Source organism: Amphiura filiformis, chromosome 5, assembly GCF_039555335.1.
Source record: "Amphiura filiformis chromosome 5, Afil_fr2py, whole genome shotgun sequence".
NCBI classification, from domain to species: domain Eukaryota; kingdom Metazoa; phylum Echinodermata; class Ophiuroidea; order Amphilepidida; family Amphiuridae; genus Amphiura; species Amphiura filiformis.
Window position 1 is genome coordinate 55,041,930 of NC_092632.1, and position 21,543 is coordinate 55,063,472.

The 21,543-nt window shown below is 35.1% G+C and overlaps 1 protein-coding gene across 1 annotated transcript; it reads left to right on the forward strand.

Moving 5' to 3' along the window:
* The first annotated feature begins 224 nt into the window (after positions 1 to 224).
* Positions 225 to 13,840, forward strand: LOC140153390 (calcyphosin-like protein). Its single transcript, XM_072176132.1, has 5 exons — positions 225 to 722; positions 4,174 to 4,351; positions 5,727 to 5,936; positions 12,273 to 12,422; positions 13,730 to 13,840. The coding sequence occupies exons 1-4, from the start codon at positions 586 to 588 to the stop codon at positions 12,372 to 12,374; spliced, it is 627 nt and encodes a 208-aa protein (XP_072032233.1). The 5' UTR covers positions 225 to 585; the 3' UTR covers positions 12,375 to 12,422; positions 13,730 to 13,840.
* Positions 13,841 to 21,543: the final 7,703 nt, after the last annotated feature.

Genomic DNA, 21,543 nt, shown 5'->3' on the forward strand with positions numbered 1-21,543 from the left:
GAAATATACTATCTTATTACCTATACAGAAAGGTAATTATCAGCCTTCACTCAGCAAATTGACATTCCCGGCATATGCAGCCATTCTCCGTCTGGATAACATTACTGTCGCCCTCAATACGTCTGGGCGCAAATTTAAATAACAATACGCTATTTACATATCAATGCGGCCTCATGCTAATTAAAGCTGCCCCATCCAGGAGTTCATCTATGCTTGTATTCAGGAGAGTCCGCCAGAGGAGATTTTCATGAGCCCCGTGGAAATAGAGGTTGCATGTTTTCACGCATAGCTTGAACAGAATTTAGCTGTAGATACAGTAAACAAACGTGACCTGAAATACATGCTGTAGTGCTACCAAAAAGCTTACGTTTTTTCAACAGAAAACAGTCACAATCTTTGAAGAATTGCGTTGTTCAAATAAAGATTTAGTTCAATCATTCAATTTAGAAATAACAGGTGATTGAAGATAGAGCGTTACTACGTTTTTCAATCTTGTATTTTTAGGCCTGTATAAATACATTTCAATAGCCATATCCATATACTAGCAGCCTGGTTTTCAATAGCGTGAAGACGTTGCTATAGAAAATGGCCGGAACAGCTCGTCATGACAGAGAAATGAAAAGAAATTGTGACAAGAAAGCCAACTCTACTAAAGATCCGGTAGAGAAACTGAGGTTACGATGTCTAGCACGAGGTTCAAGTGGAATCAAGGGACTTGGAAGGTAAGCTTAAGTGGTGCAATATAATGTGTACCCCCGCCCCGTATATCATGATATAAAAGGGGGGGGGGGGCAAATATTCTTTGGCAAGCCAAAAGTGGTGGTGGGGGAGGTACGGTAGCATTTTTGCAGGTTGAAAGGTGGGGAGGGGAAAGCAGTTTTGTCAAGTAAAGGGGGGAAGCAACTTTTGGCACAGATCAGATGTTTTGGGCACCATGGCATGGCATTTCTATTTTACTAGGAAAACGTTGACAACTAATCTTCATTAATTGGCTCTTTTCGCAACGCGACGCCATTAAATGCGCATAGACCTTTGACCGCGAAGCTTGCGAAGTTGGTGAAGTACAGTATGTCTGGCAATGCCGACTCAACCAGAACCAGAACTGTCGTTGAGAACACGCTCAGTCAAATTAAATGCAAAATGTACTGCTTGCAGTGCTCGCATTGCATGTTTAGGGACTGCAATAAATATGAGCCCAGGTTGGAAGGTAAAATTGGAGGGCAAGAAATTTTTCCAGCAAGCAATTTTTTGGCAAGCTGAGCTGGGGGGGGGGTAAGCAATTTTTGCCACACATTCTTGGCACCTTTTAAATAAAAGGCTTAGGAAAACGGCAGGAAACTCTATAAATATGCATATTTTCCATTGGAATTTAATACTATCCGGCTCCACCACCGACTAATTAACTTTTATATTATTGCTGTTGTACATGTAATTAGTAATTAATTAATACACTTGTTCAACTGGATTTGTTTCATTAAATTAATACTGTATTTTAAGTTCAAAATAAGACCAAAACCATTTGTTCATGATGGATTTTAGCAAAAATATAGGAAGAGGAGAAAAAATTGTGGAAAATGTGACTAGCTCCACCTTTTTAGCATCGTGACCATGTGCCAAAGTTAGGGTTTCAAAATGCTCAAAAATATCTTAGGGCATGTTCACAATACACAATGTGGGTTCGTACCTAGGTAGTGAAGTGGTGTCGATCCACATTGAGTTTTGTGTTCACACTACCAAGCTAATCTACATCGAAAGTGGGTTATGACGTAAGTGCAGCGAATCCACATACCCGGATGTTAGAACGACCCGGAAGTAAAGCGCCATTACCACGCAGCATAGATACCAAATTTCGTAAAGCCATCACCCCAGAGAAGCGATTAGCGGTAACATTGTGGCGGCTAAAATCTGGATCGACTCCATCGCGTTCACATTACAAAATTTAACCCACCTCCTAGGGTCGAAACTACCTCAACCAGGTAGTTTCGATCCACATTGTTGATGTAGGGTCGAATCCACTTACTTTGTGTTCACACTACAGGGGGGAAGTGGTTTCGATGTAGGGTCGACTCCACGTCCCTACATCAAAAGTGCCTGATGTGATCACGCCCTTAGAAAAGTAGAAATTATTTTTTTAATGATTTTTTTGCAAAAAAGTATGGATTTTTTGAGGTTATAGTACAGTGGAGTACCGTGGCCGCCCCAACCCCGGGGCTGAAGAAAATTCAATTTTGCCGCCTTCCTCAACAGCCCGAAAAAGGTTGACCCAATTTTTTCTCGGTCGTTTGAAAAAGTGAAGAGCAAAAAAAAAAAAGGTTTCAGGTGCTAGCGCCCAAAAAGCAGCACATTTTGATGTAAAGTACCATTTTTTCAAAAAATTTTATGCTTTATCAAATTTGTCCGCCCTTTTTTATTTACTAATTATTTTTGCCGCCCCTTCGTTTTTGCCGCCCCTGTTTTTGCCGCCTTCTTCTTCCGCCGCCTTTTTTGGCCGCTTCTGCTTTTACCCGGGGCTGGTGCCCCAAAGCCCCCCAAAAAAATATGCGCATGTAGTATAGGGTAGGACTACCAATTATCGGACACTTAAGCAATTTGCTCAATATTTAAAAAACTGAAGAATATTTTCCCAACTATAGAACATCCACGTAATGACCAAAGACAGCCCTAAATGTAACATAAAATTTGAATTGATGAGACAAGCCATTATAGATATATGGATTGAAAACCACATTGAGGCATCTTGCCAGTTATCGGACGCCTATGCCAGTTATCGGACACTACACAGCCAGTTATCGGACACCCGAAAAAATAATGGCACACATCGATTTTTTCAACTCAACCAAATGCAGTTAAGTTTGTGTCTATTCCTTCATGATTTTGGGTTATATTTGGACATTGTCTGATACTTCACGGTGGCATTTCCCCCACCGCAAACCACATTTCGGTACAATGTAGGCCATATACATTGTAGGCGCATCAACTATTTTAATCATAACATTATAATATAACTTAAACTTAACATCAAACCCTATTTGCGTTCTCAACTTCGCTAAAATACACCTAACATAGTGCAACATGTTAATTGACATACAGCGCCGGCTGGCTGGCAACTGTTTATATGAAGGCCAGAGGGTGTCCGGTAATTGGGCATGCGCAGATTTTACAAGCCAATTATCGGACACTTCATTCAGCCGGAAGCGTTGTTAGCAACCGGTCATGGCAGATGTTGCTGCAGAAACTATACACAGTTTTACAAACATAATAATAAAAATATATCAGTTTTAGTAAATTATGAAAAGCTCAAGACCCACACAAATTGATCATGCCGAATTATGCTACCTCATAAGTAACATGTTTTTAATAATAAAGAGGCATACTCAGTCCCTTCACGCTCGTATTTGCGAAATAATAATAAACGGAACCAGCTGCAAGGCAGCCATTTAAATGCAGTAAGTATCCGTTCTTTCATTTGATGCGATATAAATTCACGTTGACTTGAAGAAACAACTCCACATGGTCCAAACCATGTAATCGTCCGATAACTGGCATTGTCCGATAATTGGTAGTCCTACCCTACATGTAATTAAGGATAAAAAAATAAAATGTGCACAGGATTTTCATGATTATTTTTGTTGGTCTGGAAAAGGCAAACAAACAATTTTTTTTTGGCCTCACCCCGTCACACCCATGTGACAAGGATGCTGAAAGTTTACAATGCAATACAATAATAACATTGATTTTGAAGCAGGGCTTTTCCACCCAATTTGGTGCTGATGCCACCCTCCCAGTAATGGTGGAATGAATTATGACCATCACTTGGCTCGTTGGATTTTAAAATGTATAGTTGTTTATGTGACCTAATATTTTAATTTTTTGGGGGGAGGAGGGTGAATTTCCCCTAGCCCATAATGAGCTCTATAACTTCCAGAATTATACCAGTAATCAGGGGTAGCGCTAGGTTTTCAAACAAGGGGTCAAAAATTTGAAATTTTGTGAAACAATGGATCCAAATCAATAGAAATAAAGGGTTCAAATGACCCCTTAGCAACCTCTGAATGATAATTTTGTGCGCCAAAAGCTACAGGAATGCGCCTATGACCCCATGGCGCAAGTTAGCGCTATCCCTGCCAGTAATTGAGATACATTTTGACTGTATTTGTTTTACTTGTACAACAGAGTCTTCAGAATAATGGATGATGATGGTAATCGTTCATTGGACTTCAGAGAATTCAAGAAAGGTCTTCAAGATTATGGTGTAGAATTAGAGAATGGTGAAGAAAAGGAAGTGTTTGGTGTTTTTGATAAAGATGGCAGTGGAACCATTGATTTTGATGAATTCTTGATCAATCTAAGGGTATGTGTCAGAGTTAACAGAGTTCAGATGAAAAAGCTGATATAGGCCTTGCCGTATAGATTTTAAAGGTGAATGGTCAATCGCTCGCTAGCATAATGCTAGTCGAGTGGTCGAATCACTCACCTTTATCTTTCAGGGATTAAGGCTAATTTATTACGATAAATCAAATACATTGGAAGTGCTGAAACTTGAATTTAATTTGATTCAATTTTGAGTGATTCCAGCGAGCGATATTAAGTGTATGGCGAGTGGAAAATCGCTCACTAGTAATTGAGTTTAGGTGACTGAGTGGTGGCGAGCGAGTGCGATCGCTCACCTCAAACGGCAAGGCCTGTAATACGTACATGTTTAAAATGCATTTTCAAACTCTTTGAGTTTATAGGGCCACCATTGCACCAACAATTTGCCCTTTGTATATTGTTAGTATTATTTATACTCTGGAGGTGAGTTTGTGTACATGGCTTTTTTACAGAATCACTTTGCATTTTCATGTTACCGTACATGCCAAGAAATTCAGAAAAAGTACATTTTCAAGATGGTGTCCAAAATGGCTGCCATAGGGTTTTTCCATTAAACCATTATATAGCAACTGAAAAATGATGTATTCAATGATAAACAATTATCAATGAAATGAATGTTTCTAATCAACAGAAAATATGTGCCCATTTTCTTTCATCCGCATCTTTTCAATTAAAGATGGTGTCCAAAATGGCTGCCAGAATAGGCTATTTCCATTGAAATAATTATGGTCATTTTCACAAGTGTAAAAATGCCAGTATTTTGCATGGTAATTTCATGATCATCCCCCAAGGTCTGGATTTTCTTTAAACCTACAATCTACATGTAGTGGAAATGTTAAAACTTATGGTTAAACACAATGACCAGGGGACCTTGTAATGTAAGTTTGGCCATAGGCGTAGATCCTGGATAAATCCCCCTAATATTTTGCCGGGGGGTGGTCCATACAATCATCCCCCCGCCGCCTATGTTGACACCTGCTTCACATGCATTTATTCCATTTTTGTACCATATTTCAACAGTTTCAAAGTGGCAAAATTTTTCGTGCGTTTCGCGCGCATTTGTTATTTGTACCATAAACTTATCATGTCGCCAAAAAGTGCTGAATTCAATATACTTCAAGAAATTTTTTTCAATCCCATCCCACCAATGTCAAAAAGAAATCTACTCCACTGAGTTTGGCCATGATGTTATGAAGGGTTTAATAAAAAATCATCAAATATATATCGCACAAGAATCATCACTTTCAATTCGACTGAAATTTCTTAAAGCTTGATTTGTCATTTAATTCTGCATTTTGTTGCAAATATATGGAATTAATGTTTGTTTTTTCTTATCTCCTCCACGTATGTAACAGCCACCAATGTCCAAAGCAAGGAAAGACATCATATCCCAAGCTTTCCGTAAATTAGATAAAACAGGTGATGGTGTGGTAACAATAGAAGATTTGAAAGGAGTATACAATCCAAGCCAACATCCAAAATTTAAGAATGGTGAATGGACAGAAGATCAAGTATTTTTGCAGTTCTTGAAGAGTTTTGACTCACCGGATGATCCTGATGGCCAGGTGAGGAAGTCTATTATAAAAATGTTAACTGTTACAAGTCTGACAGATTTTTCAGGGCTTGTTTACTTTATGCACAAAAATGTTACACATCACTCAGAAATCTGGTCATCAAGTTCTGTAATAAAACAGTGCGGGACTCGATACCAAGGCATTAGCCAGAGGGGTGTCTGTAGGGTGTCCATAATGGTCATAAATACCTTATTCTTCAAAATCAGGGTGTCCACTTCCTATTCACTGCATTATAAAATTTAGAGTGTCCAATTTTAGGGTGTCCAAATTGAAAACAGGGTGTCCAAATGACACCTGGACACCCCTCTGGCTAATGCCTTGCTTGATACACCATTTACTTATTACCCATGACCTGATCTATGCACAAACGAATCTGTGTCCACAAGAATCATTCTGTACAACAAGAAGGGATCAATTTAGAGGGGTTTTACATCCACAGATGCATGTACATGTAACATGATATGGTTCTGTGCATGTGAAATATTGCCTGTGCATGCAAAATTTTGTGATATTCAGCCCATATTCAAGGTAATACTGCAGTGGTGCATGTAACTTTTATTTTCTACATCAACCCCCGAGTCGATGAAAAGGTTTTGGCACCCTTGAAGTAGTCGGCTAAACAACGCCTATGTGTTGGTATCACCCAACCCTAGTGATATCTTGTCGTTACTAAATGTTTCTTGAGACCTGTGAGGATGTGTGTTTTGGAGCTACTGTATTTTGTTTCAAAATTCAACACATGTAGATATCGATAACAAAAGTACCATAGTATACAAATATTGACTGCTTTATTCGGGGCATGGTTAAGATTATAGGCCCAAGGTGATCTCAAAACCATGCTATGTCATAGCATGGTTTTGAGATCACCGAGGGCCTATAATCTTAACCATGTCCCGAATAAAGCAGTCAATATTTGTTTTATATACCGAATGGATACGTGGATGTTGCGATTGCGCAGTTTGATTGGGACACACGTGACCGGTCCATAGTTCATTTTGAGGGTATAGTTAATTCAATGTCTGAACATTCAACCAATCAGATGAGAGGAATCTATATATGAGGTATATAATAACTTTTATGGTAGTATTTTGTTGCTTAGAGCAGGATTTTCAAGAAAAAGAATGTTTTTCTTGCTAGATTCTTGTGTCTTGGAAGCTGATATGAGGGTCAGCCAAGTAAATCAATTTCGGTCCTCACTCGACTCCCTTCTGGTAATTCCACATTGAATCCATGTAAATAACCATCATAAGTTTAAGTAACCCATATACCCTATTCATTCATTCATTCATTCATTCATTCATTCATTTATTTATTTCCACAATTCACATAGAAATACAAAATACGCATTAAAATACCATCAAAGAATCATGGAGGAGATGGCCGAAAGGCCAGTAAGGCCAGAGGTAGCCATCCCTTTAACAGAAAAGTTACCAAACAGAAAATTCAACAGCAAATAATAAAAATTAAAAACAACAAACAAACAAGCAAGAAACAAAAAAAACTACAATGCTCGTCAATTAATCATATTTTGAAATTAAGTGTCTTTTGTACACGTTCCGGAAATGTTTCACTGAATAAGACGCTCTTAAAGATTTTTGCAATGAGTTCCATAATATAGGACCAGCTGTACGGACAGCGTGATCGGTTAAAACCCTGCTATTTTTAGTCAAGTTATAGTTATTAGCGTTTCTTGTTTGGTAATCATGAATATTAGATCGTAGGGTAAATAAACTGTCAAATAAGCTCGGTAATTCATTTAAATACTGTACTTATACATAAAAACTCCCAATTCTAATTTATAGGTGTCATTGTTTGCTAAAATGTTATATTTGGCAAACAAGGGGCTGTATGACTTCTGTAATGACTACTGGCAACTGTCCGTGATCGCCCATTTTTGGAGTTTCACAATTTTATCCAAATATGTTTTACATGTGTTTCCCCAAATTAATATTCCATAGTTCAAATAAGGTTGAATAAAGGTACAATATAGAGTATAAAGAATGCGATCTGGTACAAAGAATTTGAGTTTGTTCATTACACCCATATTCCTTGAAATAGTTTTTGCTATACAGTTAATATGACACCTCCATGTTAAGTTTTCGTCTATGAGTACTCCCAGGAATTGGTATTATCTACCCTTTCTAGAACGATTTCGTCTAAAATTATCTTAACATCTACATTACAGACAGTTGTTGTTGAATCAATATTTATCCAATTCTTGGACGTCATATGTGGTGTTCCCAGAATCATATAATTGGTTTTACTGGCATTTACTGATAATTTGTTTGCTCTGAACCAATTACTGACTTCCTTTAGTTCATTGTTAATTAACCAAAATTTGCTTCTTATATCTTTATGCGAGTATAGTATTGTGGTGTCGATCTGCAAACAGAATAAAGCTAAATACGTTAGATGTGTTAACAATATCGCTTATATAAAGTATAAATAGTAGAGGTCCCAATATGGAACCTTGAGGGACACCGCATATGATATCTTTCATTTTGGATTCACACGAGTTATAATATACATATTGTTTCCTGTTACTTAAGTAATTTCTAAACCAGTCCAGTACAATGCCTCGGAATCCGTAGTGTTCTAATTTGTGGGCTAATATGTTATGGTCTATAGTATCAAAAGCCTTTGAAAGGTCTAAAAATACTCCAATAGTAGTTTCATCTTTTTCTACCGCATTATTAATTTTATCCACTAAATGTATAATGGCCATATAAGTAGAGTGATTGCTGCGGAAGCCAAATTGATTATCATTAAGTATTTTATGACTGTCAATATAAGCAATACATCTATTAAAACCAATCTTTCAAGTATCTTTGAAAAACAAGGCAATACCGATACTGGGCGATAATTGAAAACACTTCAGCGTCTTCTTTTTTGTAGATTGGTATTACCTTTGCTACTTTTAATTTTTGAGGGACAATACCTGTTGTGATAGAAAAATTGAAAATTGAGGCAAGTGGCTTTACAATTTCGTTTGCTACCCTTTTGATAATGAAGTTTCCAATATTATCGCAACCAGCACTTTTGTTCTGATTGAATTTATCTATGATTTTAATAATTTCTGGTTCTATAATAGGTTTCATATACATGCTACTAGATACGGGATTATCTAGATAATCAAAATAGTCTTTTCCCGATTTATGAATATTTGCTGCAAGTTTCGGACCTATGTTCACGAAATATTTATTAAAATGATCACATATTTCATGGGGATCTAAAATAGTAGCAGTATTGTCATTATTGTCTGTCTTAAATTTATTTTTAGTTGGCTGATTTTTACCACGTCCAATAATACTATTAATTGTTTTCCACGTCTGTTTCATATTATTTTTTGCCCGTTCAAATTTGGTAAAAAAATAGTTTCTTTTCGATTTGCGTATCAAACCATGCAGTTTATTCCTATAGGTTTTAAATTTTTGGAGGCATTCCGTATTTGGATACTGCAAATACTGTATATAAAGAATTGTTCATATTTATACAACGTAAAAGCCCTTTAGTTATCCACGGTGATCTTGGGTCTTTTTTTCTTTTACTTGAACATTTCTTCAATGGTACACATTCATATACATTGTTAAATATTTCAATAAACTTGTTATAATCATCATCTGCATTAACATTATGAAGACATTCTTGCCATTTAACATTAGCCAATTTGTTCTTTAACTTATTAATATTGTAGTTATTGTGTACTCTTTTGTATGTTGCCTTTTTACACGGAATATCTGATACATCTAGATTTGTAGACAAGATAGTAGGGAAATGGTCACTTATATCAGTAACTAAAATAGCAGATTGTACAATATTTTCATTATTCGTTAATATGTTATTGATTAATGTAGCAGATGTTTCTGTTATTCTGGTCGGTTTGTAAATAGTTGGCATTAAGGAATAAGAGTAAATTAGATCTAAGTAGTCATGGATAGGTTTTTCATTTTCCACTTTCAGGAGATCTATATTGAAGTCACCCATAACGTAGGCTAACTTTTTTTCAGTGTTTATTTTTTGAAAGACAGGGTCTATATCTAATATAAATTCGTTTATCGCTGTATGAGCTCTGTACACCACACCAACAATAATATTGCGACTTTTTACATTTTCTATTTCAATGAAACATGACTCATAATTTGATGTTGCCTTACTCAAATCTTTACGTAGCTTATAAGTAAGTTTGTCGGAAATGTACATACCTGCGCCACCTTTCTCTTTTCCGACTCTATTAGTATATTCAAAATTATATCCAGGGATTTTGTAAAAGTCATGTGGTTTATCTTTCAAGTGTGTTTCAGAAATGCCTATAATGGTGAAATCATGGTTAACAGATTTAACACATTCATTCATTTTATCGAAATTTTTAGACATGCTTCTAATATTAATGTTCATAAAATTTAATTTGCCCTCCTTAAGGAATGAACATTGACTAGGTGTGGTATAATTACATTCATGATTACAACTAACATTAGCAACATCATCTTTGTCTCTAGAACTACTTCCAAATCGCAATGGATTAAAAATCATATCATCATATTTCTTAAGGTCTATATTTGGAATATGTGTTTCATTAATGAGTTGAGATATATCTGTGTTATTATCATCATCAATACATGTACTAGTATTTTCTTCTACCAATTGAATACATTTATTACATGTCCATTCATTACATTTCAGGCGTCGAATTTCATTCGGTTTTAGATTAGTACATTTTTGTGAACAAATCCCTTGCTATTTCTACATGTTATATTTTTATGACAATCTTTTACTATTTTTGAGCACGAAACACAGATATCTTTACATACAACAGACATACAATTATATAAATATCAATAATCTAAAAAACAAACACCTGAAAAGAAACACTTCTTTCAAAATATAAGCGTTGTACCAAATGATAAGAAGTTTCTTTTTAAGCAGATTTAGTGATCAACCAGTCACTGCAGCATGTTATATAATATCATTATACATATTATTAGAGGTTCAACATAGGCCAATTAAACATTTAAACAATATTAATAATAATAAAATCAAGATGAACAGCGAGACTGGTTTAACAGCAACCAGAATAATCATATTGATTTGATCAAATATTCAATCCGTTTCACTATTGATGTGACTTTCAGACTTGAATTATATTGATAAGAGTTTTTCACAAATTGCTGCATTCAAGATTTCAGTATTACATTGATTTGGTCAAAGATTTAATCAATTATCGATATGACTCGCTTATTGGTAAAAGTTTTCACACATTGCTGCAGTTCAGTATCAACCTTGCATAATAAGTAAATTATTGAATTGTAATAATGGAAGTTCAATACTTTTCAAGTAGTAAGTGAAAGAAGAGAAAACAGCATGGAAAATATTGAACAAAGACATACTATGATTCTTACAAAATGTACATTTTGCATCAAGCTGTACTTTAGCAAATATATCATACACAAAAAATTACAATTTCTATGTACAATCATTCATTGAATGAAAAGTCTACTCTGCCGGCATTTCTCCATAGAGATGAATAATGTTCTGAATGTCCGACATAGATCTCATGATGTAGCGTGTTGGCCTACCAAGCTGCATAAGAACATAGATATTGCCTTCCCATGACCAAGCAGACTGAGCCCTTGGTACGCGTTTTACCATGTCCTTGGCTTTATCCAGTATCTCTTGTTTGGCCTTGCAAAGGAGATCGTGAATTCCAATGTGAGTTCCTTTGAGTTTTTTGCGATCCTTGATGATTTTGTCCCTGACATTATATCTTGCAAATTTAGCTATGATTGCTCTGGGTTTGCCGTCTCCTCTCAAAGTTCTGCTCGCTCGATGTGTCCGATCAATGTCTTGTACTTTAAGTTCGATGCCTAGTTTATCTTTAGCTAGATTCATGATGACCTGATCGGTATTTTCTGGGATGGTTTTTCCTCAGAGTCCCTTTCAGTTGATTCTGGTATACCAGTTATTAAGAGACAGTTTCTCCGTGTGTATTGTTGCATGTCTATCATGTCGACCTTATTCTTGTGTTCTTTCTCGAATAATATGCTACGGTCATTTTGGAGCTCAACTACGTCCCTTTCTAGTTTGTTTACAGATACCATGTAAAGCTCATACTCAAATCATCTACAATCAGCACGTCACATGCCCTTACAATTCATCACAAATTTGAATTCTTAACTATAGTTACGCTAGTTATGAAATGTCTGTTCACATAGATTTTGAAAGTAGTCTAGCACCATATAGCACTGAATATTATCCTGCATGATATGCATGGCTTTGACACTTGTTGCATGTTTTGTACTATACCCCCCTTTTTTATCAATGATACTGTAGGTGACGAGAGAGGAGTTCATAAATTACTACTGTGGCGTGAGTGCATCTATAGACCAGGATGCCTATTTCCTACTGATGATGAGAAATGCATGGAAATTATGAGACATTCAACCACCCACCCTTGCATGTACAACTTTATTATTACATTATGTAAGTTGCTATATTTATATGTATATCCACCATTTAAAAAGTATCATGCATGTTTATGAGTATGTGGATGGATTAATGTGTTTGTTGTTTCACTGGACCTACCCTCAATGCATTGTCGGTGTGAAAGTTACCATAAATCAAACTTGTCGGTTCGGGTTGGTATTATTCAGGGAATGCCAGGATCAGGGTGGTAAAATCTTGGCCCGCAGGGCATTGGAGCAAATTATGAATGAAATTAGAAATGCATGGAAATTATGAGACACCCAACCACCCACCCTTGCATGTACAACTTTATTAATACATTATCAGGGGGGGCCGGCCAAGATCGACTGAATTTTGACGTCGTCATTGGTTTTACACGTAAACACAAAAATGTCTCAAATAATTCCAAAAGTTTATGTATATTATCAAGCAATATTTTATCAGTCTAAATCCGTTGAGGTTCGACAGTGAACCTCATTGTAAGTACTGTTTTTTGAATGTTTTGTATGAATAACGCACGATATGTTTATGATATATACTAAAAATTTCTCCCATCGTGTATCAATGTGTGCGTGGTCTAGCGGTAAGAATCTCGACTCCCACGTAGAGGGTCCCGAGATCGATTCCCACTCCCGCCAATAATAATTTTTTTTTTTTCACATTCATTTTGAATCCAAAAATATTTATTTTCATGTGAAAATGTTTACATTGCACTGAGAAATGTATTGTGGGTTGTTTTTTTCTGTAACGGGGCCAATAGAGCTAAAAACGCACCTCCGCACGGGGTGTCCAACGCCCAGGCAGTGTGTTTCACTGGACCTACCCTCAATGCATTGTCAGTGTGAAAGTTACCATAAATCGAACTTGTCGGTTCGGGTTGGTATTATTCAGGGAACGCCAGGATCGGGGTGGAAAAATCTTGGCCCGCAGGGCATTGGAGCAAATTATGTACAATATTATGATCAAATGAATTTGAATTTGAAACAAAATCTTTGAAGAATCTTCTCCTAACAGTAACATATGACTGGGACTCCTAACTCCAATCTTGTAAAACAATTTTTCTTCATTATTTTACCTGCTGTAAAAGGGTGGTGTACAGTATTAGTATTTAATTTTCCATATTAATTTCTATAGAAAAAATATTAAATTTGTGTACATCGTGGAACATTCAACTAATCATGCTAACTACATGCGCGCACAACGCTACTCTACGCATCCATATTAGCGAGGCTATCTGCGTACAACTGCTTACTACGCACAGCCACGCATGTATACAAATTTTATAATTTTTCTATAACTATATATATTTCATCTATTTTCCACAGGTGACGTTTGAAGAATTTATGAATTACTATTCAGGGGTGAGTGCTTCAATAGACCAGGACGTTTACTTTATTCTAATCATGCGACAAGCTTGGAAACTCTAATAGAATACCATAGCCCATGGAAGATCAACCTTTTCGATGTGAAGGCTACCGTGCAAATATTGGACAGTTTGACGGGCTGCAGGTTGACCAACCCTGCCGTAGCCTATGCATTATGTACGTGTCGTCATGTTTTTAAGTGCTGGTTTATAGAAACGTTTCTTCAACCAAAACACTGTAGAGCAGTTTCTGTCTTTGGTATTTGTAACACTTGTTATGTTATCGTTTTGTGCCTCATTTGTGAATGTGGTTATATTTTGTATATATTGCAAATAAGAAATGTACTACATGTATGTGTGATTTTTTAATATAAAGTGGAAAATGTAAACTTAAATTAGACACATGTGTATTAAAAATACTGAAACATAGAGGACCGAGTCTCACTGCCTTACCAATTTTTACTAATAGATTGTCTTAACATGGCCTTGTTTGATGTCATTGTGATATATCATGTTTATAAGGCAAGTTAAATAAATGTAGATTCCTGTAAAACTAAAAGGTTGTTTTTATTGTTGTCAAATCAAAAACCTGTGGGTAATATGGTAAAATGTACAGAGATGTTATTTTAGCTTCCAGGCATAAGAATTTTAATTTAAAAATCGGATAATATAACTTGTGATTTCGTATTTTTTCAAAATTTTACACGCTTCTACATGTATGTGGTCATGTGTTGTGAACTGGGGTACTTGATAGGGTAGTAGTGTTTCATCTTGAAGTAAAAAGTGATTTATTTATAGTTGTATAAAAGAATTTTAATCTGTTTTAATGCTATCAAATTGGCATTCATTTTAAAACCTAGAAAGTATTCTTTGATTTGATACCAAAATTATTGTGCTCAGATTTTGAATAGAAAACATTGTACGTAATTAAGTAAGAAAATGCACAGGGTGGTTCAAGTGGCATACACCACCACATATAAAGTATATGGAAGAACATGTGCACTCAGTTTTTCACAAATAATGTACGGTACTAACTATAGACCCTGTAATGAGTAGCAAAAGTATACATTTTCAGAAAAGATAAAATCAAATCTGTCAAAAAATGATATCTAAATGTCAGCCAGGTCAAGTCTTTAAAAGCAAGCCACTCCAAGCAGTATTCTTGTATTTTTCTAACATGTCATAACAGCTTGTCAACTAGGGGCAACTGTATACATTTTTAGGTGGACCAATTGCCTCTACTTAGCACCAACAAGGTTGTTTTTTGACATCTTTTCATGCATATTTGCACCTGCTTAAGGCTTACTGAAATTTAAATAACATTATGGAAAGATTTGAATTTTTCCTTTTCAGAAATTGTATACTTTTGCTATGATAGGGTCTGTAGTTGGTACATCATGAGTGTTTCAATGCCCCATCATTTAGTCAAGTGAATTTCCATATGTTTTTATAAGCCTTTTTGAAATTACCATATTTGAACAGTTCTGAGCTTTATATAGATAGAGTAAAGCAAATAATTGAATTCAGTTTTTTGCTATGAATGATTAAATGCAGCTTTTAACAGTCAACCTCATCCCATAAATCAAATGATTCTCAAAACCCAAAGATTATTTTTGTGCAGTACTCAGAAGTGTTCTAAAGATAATGTGTATTCAATTTATAAAACCTTTAATAGTGCTAGGTAAACCTTTTTAAAAGCATGTTTGTATGAGAATAATATAATATGTTACCATGGTAACTGCATAAATGCAAAGTTGATATGTGGCTTCATTTTTCAAGCTAATAGACCATTGTTTTATTTCAGCCGTAGATTATGTAAATGTTAGTCTTGATATCAATAATAATGCAAAATAAAACAAAAGCACAGGTCAATATTTTTATTTTGTGATTGTAAAAAAATATTGACCTTGGTTTTGTTATATTTGTTTTATGTGATTAGTGATGTCAATCAACTTACAGGCTTTTTAAAATACCCCATCTATAGCTGAAAGATACCAATTAGGTTACGTTACATTATGTCACTATAGTTAAAGTATGTAAGATTTTCAGGAAATTATACTGTACAATGTGCACTTTCTGCCCAATGTAATTGCAAAAGCAAGCAAGACTTGTGGTTTGCGAATCAACTGCCTTAATTGATCATATTACCCTGACAAAACAAACTTTTGGGACAAATATCTCAACGACCAGGCTTTTGTACCCCTTGGAAGGAGCGATCAGGCCGATTAAACACGCCGACATGTAGTGTTAGGGAAAAAGGTAAAAAGCATAGTATTATGAGCCTGTATCATGGTTCAAATGCATACACAGTATTTATCATGATGATAAGTAATTTTTAATTGTCAACATGTAGTTTGTAGCTTTTTAAATATATATCACCTTGCTTTATAAGTGCTAGTATATGGTCATTTTCACGGTAAAGGGTGTAACTTTGGATTTTTAACATTTTGATCCGTAGTTTTCTAATAAAGCCACAGAATTCCATGATTTTTGGCCACATAAGTCATCTAGTTAGCAGCTACCTTGGGTAGCATAATCATCTTCGGGAGTTACTGCGTTCAGTTTTAGCAGGCTTAAATGTACCTAATATTGCCATTTTGAAAAACTGTAAAAAATAGTAACATTTTTGTAAAACCCTGTGTTTTCTTCAGTTAGTTCATGGATAATTTTTCTTATCCTGAAAGTACGGTCATATGTTCAGTAAACACTGCCACATTAGATTTAATTGTGAACAGCCCTGTATTTTTGAGAACCGGACTTGATATTTGTCGTTTCGAGGCTTCATTTTCCGTTAACAATTGTTAACAAACTTAATGGGTATAGCTTTGGTTCATAATTCTTGGTTATTTCTTCACTTCTTCTTGATTCATAACAGTTGATATCTTAACTTGAAATGGGTAACAAAAATTAGTTGATTTGCAAGCTTTTAAATTTTTATAAAATCTGGACTTCAAAGAGCCGATTTTCCGTTAACTTTTTTGAAGCCTCCGAAACAAACTGTTCAGCAAGCTTGGGCAAATATAAATAAGAGAGCTCATCCAATCTATTTATCAAAATGTAGCAAAGTAGATCCTCAAGTCACTTGTTTTTAAATCATGGAGATATATATCACCGTTTGAAAATGGGACCCAATACAAACTTTCCGTTAACAATTGAAGCCTCCGAAACAAATGAAGCCTCCGAAACAACAGTAAGCTTAATTATCATCTATGCATATCTAAATTGATATGTTCCATATTGATATCTGCATTGTAATTGTTGCATGATATGTGCAGAATGTCATAAATTTAAAAAAAAATTGATATTATGGTTAATGCTTGAAAAATATACTGATATCCAAGAAAGCCCGTTTCGGAGGCTTCACATGCAAATAACACCATACTTAACAAATGGGTGAAAAAATCACCATGTTATAAATCTACAATATCTGCCGCATAGAATCATTGATTCAATACACACAAGAAAATAACAGCTTAGATGATCCCAACAGTGTTGTTTTCAAAAAAACCACTTCTGCAATGTTTAACCATTGTTAACATGAAGCCTCGAAACAAAAAAAAATGACTTGCTGTGATAATTTAATTTTGTCACAACTGAAATTCAATACTTAGAAGCAAAGCATGAAAATTGGTAATTGTGATATTTTTTACCTATTTTTTCATGTCAACTTCTAGTAGTTAGCCAAATATTTTACTTTTATGATCACCTGTGTTGTTAACTGAAGCCTCCGAAACACAAATCGCTTGAATTGCCAATTCTAAAAAATAACTCCAATTTCTGTGAAACTTGGCTGGGAGGTTCCTTTCATCAAGTAGTATTTGTACATGAAGTTAGACATTTAAATTATTTTAGGAACCCAATTAAAACTTAAAAAATATGTTTAAGGTTGGGAAATTTCCATTGCAAATGACCCTTGATGTTAAAAATTTTCAAAATTGCAATTACAAACATAGCAAAACATGGTATAAAATTTAACTTATATCTGTTGACTTACTTTGGAATGGGATTTCACATGTATTCCAGCTTTCATGTCATAATTTTCTGAGCTTATGTAAAATACATTTTTTCTTAGATTTTAACCAAAATGTTATGGAAATGTCAAATTTTTATCAGAAATCAAAAGGTTTAAGCCTTGAAACACTATTTTACTGGAATTTAAGTTGCTTCTATGCATGATTACAGTAAACAGAAACATATTTAAGTGGTTTGAAATTTTGACCCTAAAAATCAAAAGTTACACCCTTTACTGTGAAAATGACCATATTGTAATCACCTTGATATCATAATATGTACTGCTGAAGTCATATTGTCCAGCCCTTGAAATTGGAATTATCGTCAGAACTGGACTTTACACTGACCCACATTGCCAATGCTGTGAGCATTTGCTGTCGGACTAGAAGTACTGGCTTACTACTTTTACTAGCGTGTGCTAAAATGTTATAGCTTTTTAAAAATATATCACCTTGCTCTATATGTGCTAGTATAATCACCTTGACATTACATTATTTAATCCTGAAGTCATATATTGGCTATTCTGTAAAATTTGAATTATCGTCAGGGCTGGACTTTTACACAAGCTATACAGCAATGGTGTGAACTTTTCCTGTCACGCATGTAATATTCTAGAAGTACTGGCTAACTAGCGTGTGCTAAAATGTTGTTTTTAGCTTTTTAAAAATATATCACCTTGCTCTATGTGCCAGAATATTGTAATTTCTGGTTAATACCTCAAAATGTTATGGTCCAGCCCTGATTATCATTATATGTACACACTTATACAAAAACAATCATGATGAACAATTTACATATGAAATGTTCAGATGCAAAAACCGATTTATCCATATCCCTCAATTTGAGATATAGGCAAATGTAACTTGTCAAATATAAAGAACAAAATAAGAAAGGAGGTACTGTTTTTGGCCATAGTTTCAAAAATATACATTGGAATTCTTTAGGTAGGGTGTCAATTTAAAGCTAACATTATGAGGCAGATGTTGGTTGCATTAATGTTTGAAATGGCGTTTATTGGTTTTGTATCTGAACACTTCATATATTGTATGTCAAAATATAACCTGTATCATGATTGGTTGTTGAAAAATTCTACTTCCCATGTACCATTGGTTCATTTGAAATGAGCAGAATGTGTTGCTTAAGTAATAGACTGCCGCCCTCAGTCGTCAACCCATAATGTAGAAACTTGTTGGACTTACCAGCAGAATCTTGGGGGTGCCAAAAAGAGGGTGGGATGAGGGTGCGTTGCCCAGGGGAATCCAGTCATCTCACCATATACATGCGCAGTTGGTAGACGACAAAGGATTCAGCCTAGCTTTAGTAATAAGATGTCATGAGTGACAGATTCTGGTTATTTTAGGTGTATATAATGTGGATGTGGTAGTCTTTTTCAATAAATGTGAAACATTTGATAAATAAATATGTATATGCATATAATTAGATCATTTAGGAAGTGTTCATAAATACTTTGGTGGGTGTCAGAATACGGAGGGGATCTAGCAGAAGAAAAGGGGGAATGGGATCTAATTTTTAACAGCCTAAGTGGGTCAGATTTTTCATCAAGTCAAGCCCACCTTGTCCAGCTGAGACAAGCCCCAGTTCAGCAGAATATTTAGGCCCAATTTAGCATTAAAAACTGGATGAGTTTGCTCCCTTTCAAGACTTTGCATGTCTGTATTACCAAGCTGGGGATCTTCTTTTTTAAAACCTGGAATGAACCCCTTCCATAAGGGCAAGTGCCAGATTCTCTGACCCCCACACCCACAAGTATTTATGAACATACCTTAGATTGTAAATTGTCACCAAATTGAGAGGATACAAATTATTGTTTTAAAATACTCAACTTTTTGGAAGGACAGTAGTCGGGAAGGGCTTTGGTTGAACTGTTCAATTTTTTAAATTCAATTATGACAATAGTTGTAATTAATACTTGTGTATATACTTTTTTTTATTCTATCTCGCATTATAATTATTTTTCCGTTTTTAATAGGAAAATACTTTTACATTCTTATTTCTACCACCCCCTTTCATCTCTTAAGATGATGGAAAAATGTGCCTCATGTTTTGCGGAACACTTCAAATCTCTGGAAAGCTTATACTTAACAAGATGTGTGGAAAAAGTCATTCCTTTTATACAATTTTTGTAGATTGTTTTAATTCAGTTCTCTCTAAGGCGACAGGGAAAAAACCCTGTTCTATGGGCCCAACCGACACAAAATTTGTATTTTGGAGATTTTTTCTCTTTTAATTTGGCTAAAATCATGTATAATCAGCCATTTTGGGACCAAAATTTATTACTATTGGCTGCAAATTTTTAGTAAATATGTTTCCAATTTTAGCCTCCAGGAAAAAAAAACCCACCCGACTGACCGACCCTACTTAAAAGGTCCGTCCGTTGTAGAACATTTTTTTTGTCGCCTGATGGATAATATATATTTTGTTAGGTATTCTACTTAAGATTTTAAAATATTGTATTCTACAGAATATGTAGTCATGTGACAACAATAACTAAAGTGATGTATGACAGTGGTCCTAGATACCAATTATCAATAGCCAGATTGGTGCTTGACGGTACTCTTCAGACTATCGACCTGTAACAAAACACTCAACCCCAAGACTAAAGTTCTTTTTTCATAGCTCTTGTAAAACGTGTAGGTGTTGTTTTTTGTGTTTTTGGGTCACTATATTAAGTGCCTTGTGGTTATTGTTGTTGTTGTAAACTTGCTTTATGATAAGTAGACGTGCATGCACATTATAACAGTGCATGCATGGTTATTACATGTATGCCTGTAATGATAGTCTCATGCCAAATGATCAAAGGATGCTCTTGTGTGATATTAATGCAAGTTAATAAGGTGTACGTTCTAAAGCTTCAGTTATATTGGTCTATTCAATGTATTAATATTTTCTTTAAAAGAATTATTAAACTGAAAAAATAGGTTTATTCATTTAAGCTCTATTGTAACATTTTCTCATGAGCCCACCCTTAATTTTTCAAGAAAACTAGATTTTTACAATAATTATTATTATTGTGATAATACCGGTAACAGTTTTGCCTTATCAAAGTTACCAATCCTGTTGTAAATGCCCAACCACATATCCCCAAACATCCTCCTGGATGCACTGACCAATTCACAGTTTATACCCTTGTTCGATACAGTGAACAGATTATACATACACGGCGTGCGCGACATCAAACACATCAAAAGAACCAACCTGAGCACATTTGCGGAGTGGCTCGCATTGACGACATTATGCACTGGTATTAAATAGGGAAATGGAAATAAAAATGGAAATGTTACAACATGGCTTTAATGAGGCCTTGTCCTGTCCTTATGTTGGCCTTGGGATCTAAAAGGAATGACTGATGTATTAATCTATAAATCGTTTGTGTTGGCAGCTGTGTTCATTCAAATCAAATTTTTACTATAATAGCTTTTCCCTTCTATTTCAAAGAAAATATGGCTGTTTTTACTTTTTACTATTAATGTGTTTCTGTGTAGTTTTCAAAGTATTTTGTAAATAATTTATAGTACATTTGACCTTGTTTTTGTAGTAAATCACGATTTAAGCCCCGTGCTGCAGAATAATTCGGTAGCTGTGATAAAGTATACGATCTAGTTGACTGATATTAAGGATTGTGGGAATTGGTTTGCTACTATACAGTGTACTATGGCCGCCAATATATCCATGTTAATCAATTTTGCAATATTGTAACATTTTCACTATCAGATGTGCCCATTTATTTTTAAAATTGTTAATTCA

What these genes read in the sequence shown, in the direction of transcription:
- LOC140153390 (XM_072176132.1), top strand. Translation starts at nt 586, where the DNA reads ATGGCCGGAACAGCTCGTCATGACAGAGAAATGAAAAGAAATTGTGAC. An exon ending in GGAATCAAGGGACTTGGAAG is followed by an intron (nt 723 to 4,173) that starts GTAAGCTTAAGT and finishes CTTGTACAACAG; the next exon opens with AGTCTTCAGAATAATGGATG. An exon ending in CGGATGATCCTGATGGCCAG is followed by an intron (nt 5,937 to 12,272) that starts GTGAGGAAGTCT and finishes ATGATACTGTAG; the next exon opens with GTGACGAGAGAGGAGTTCAT.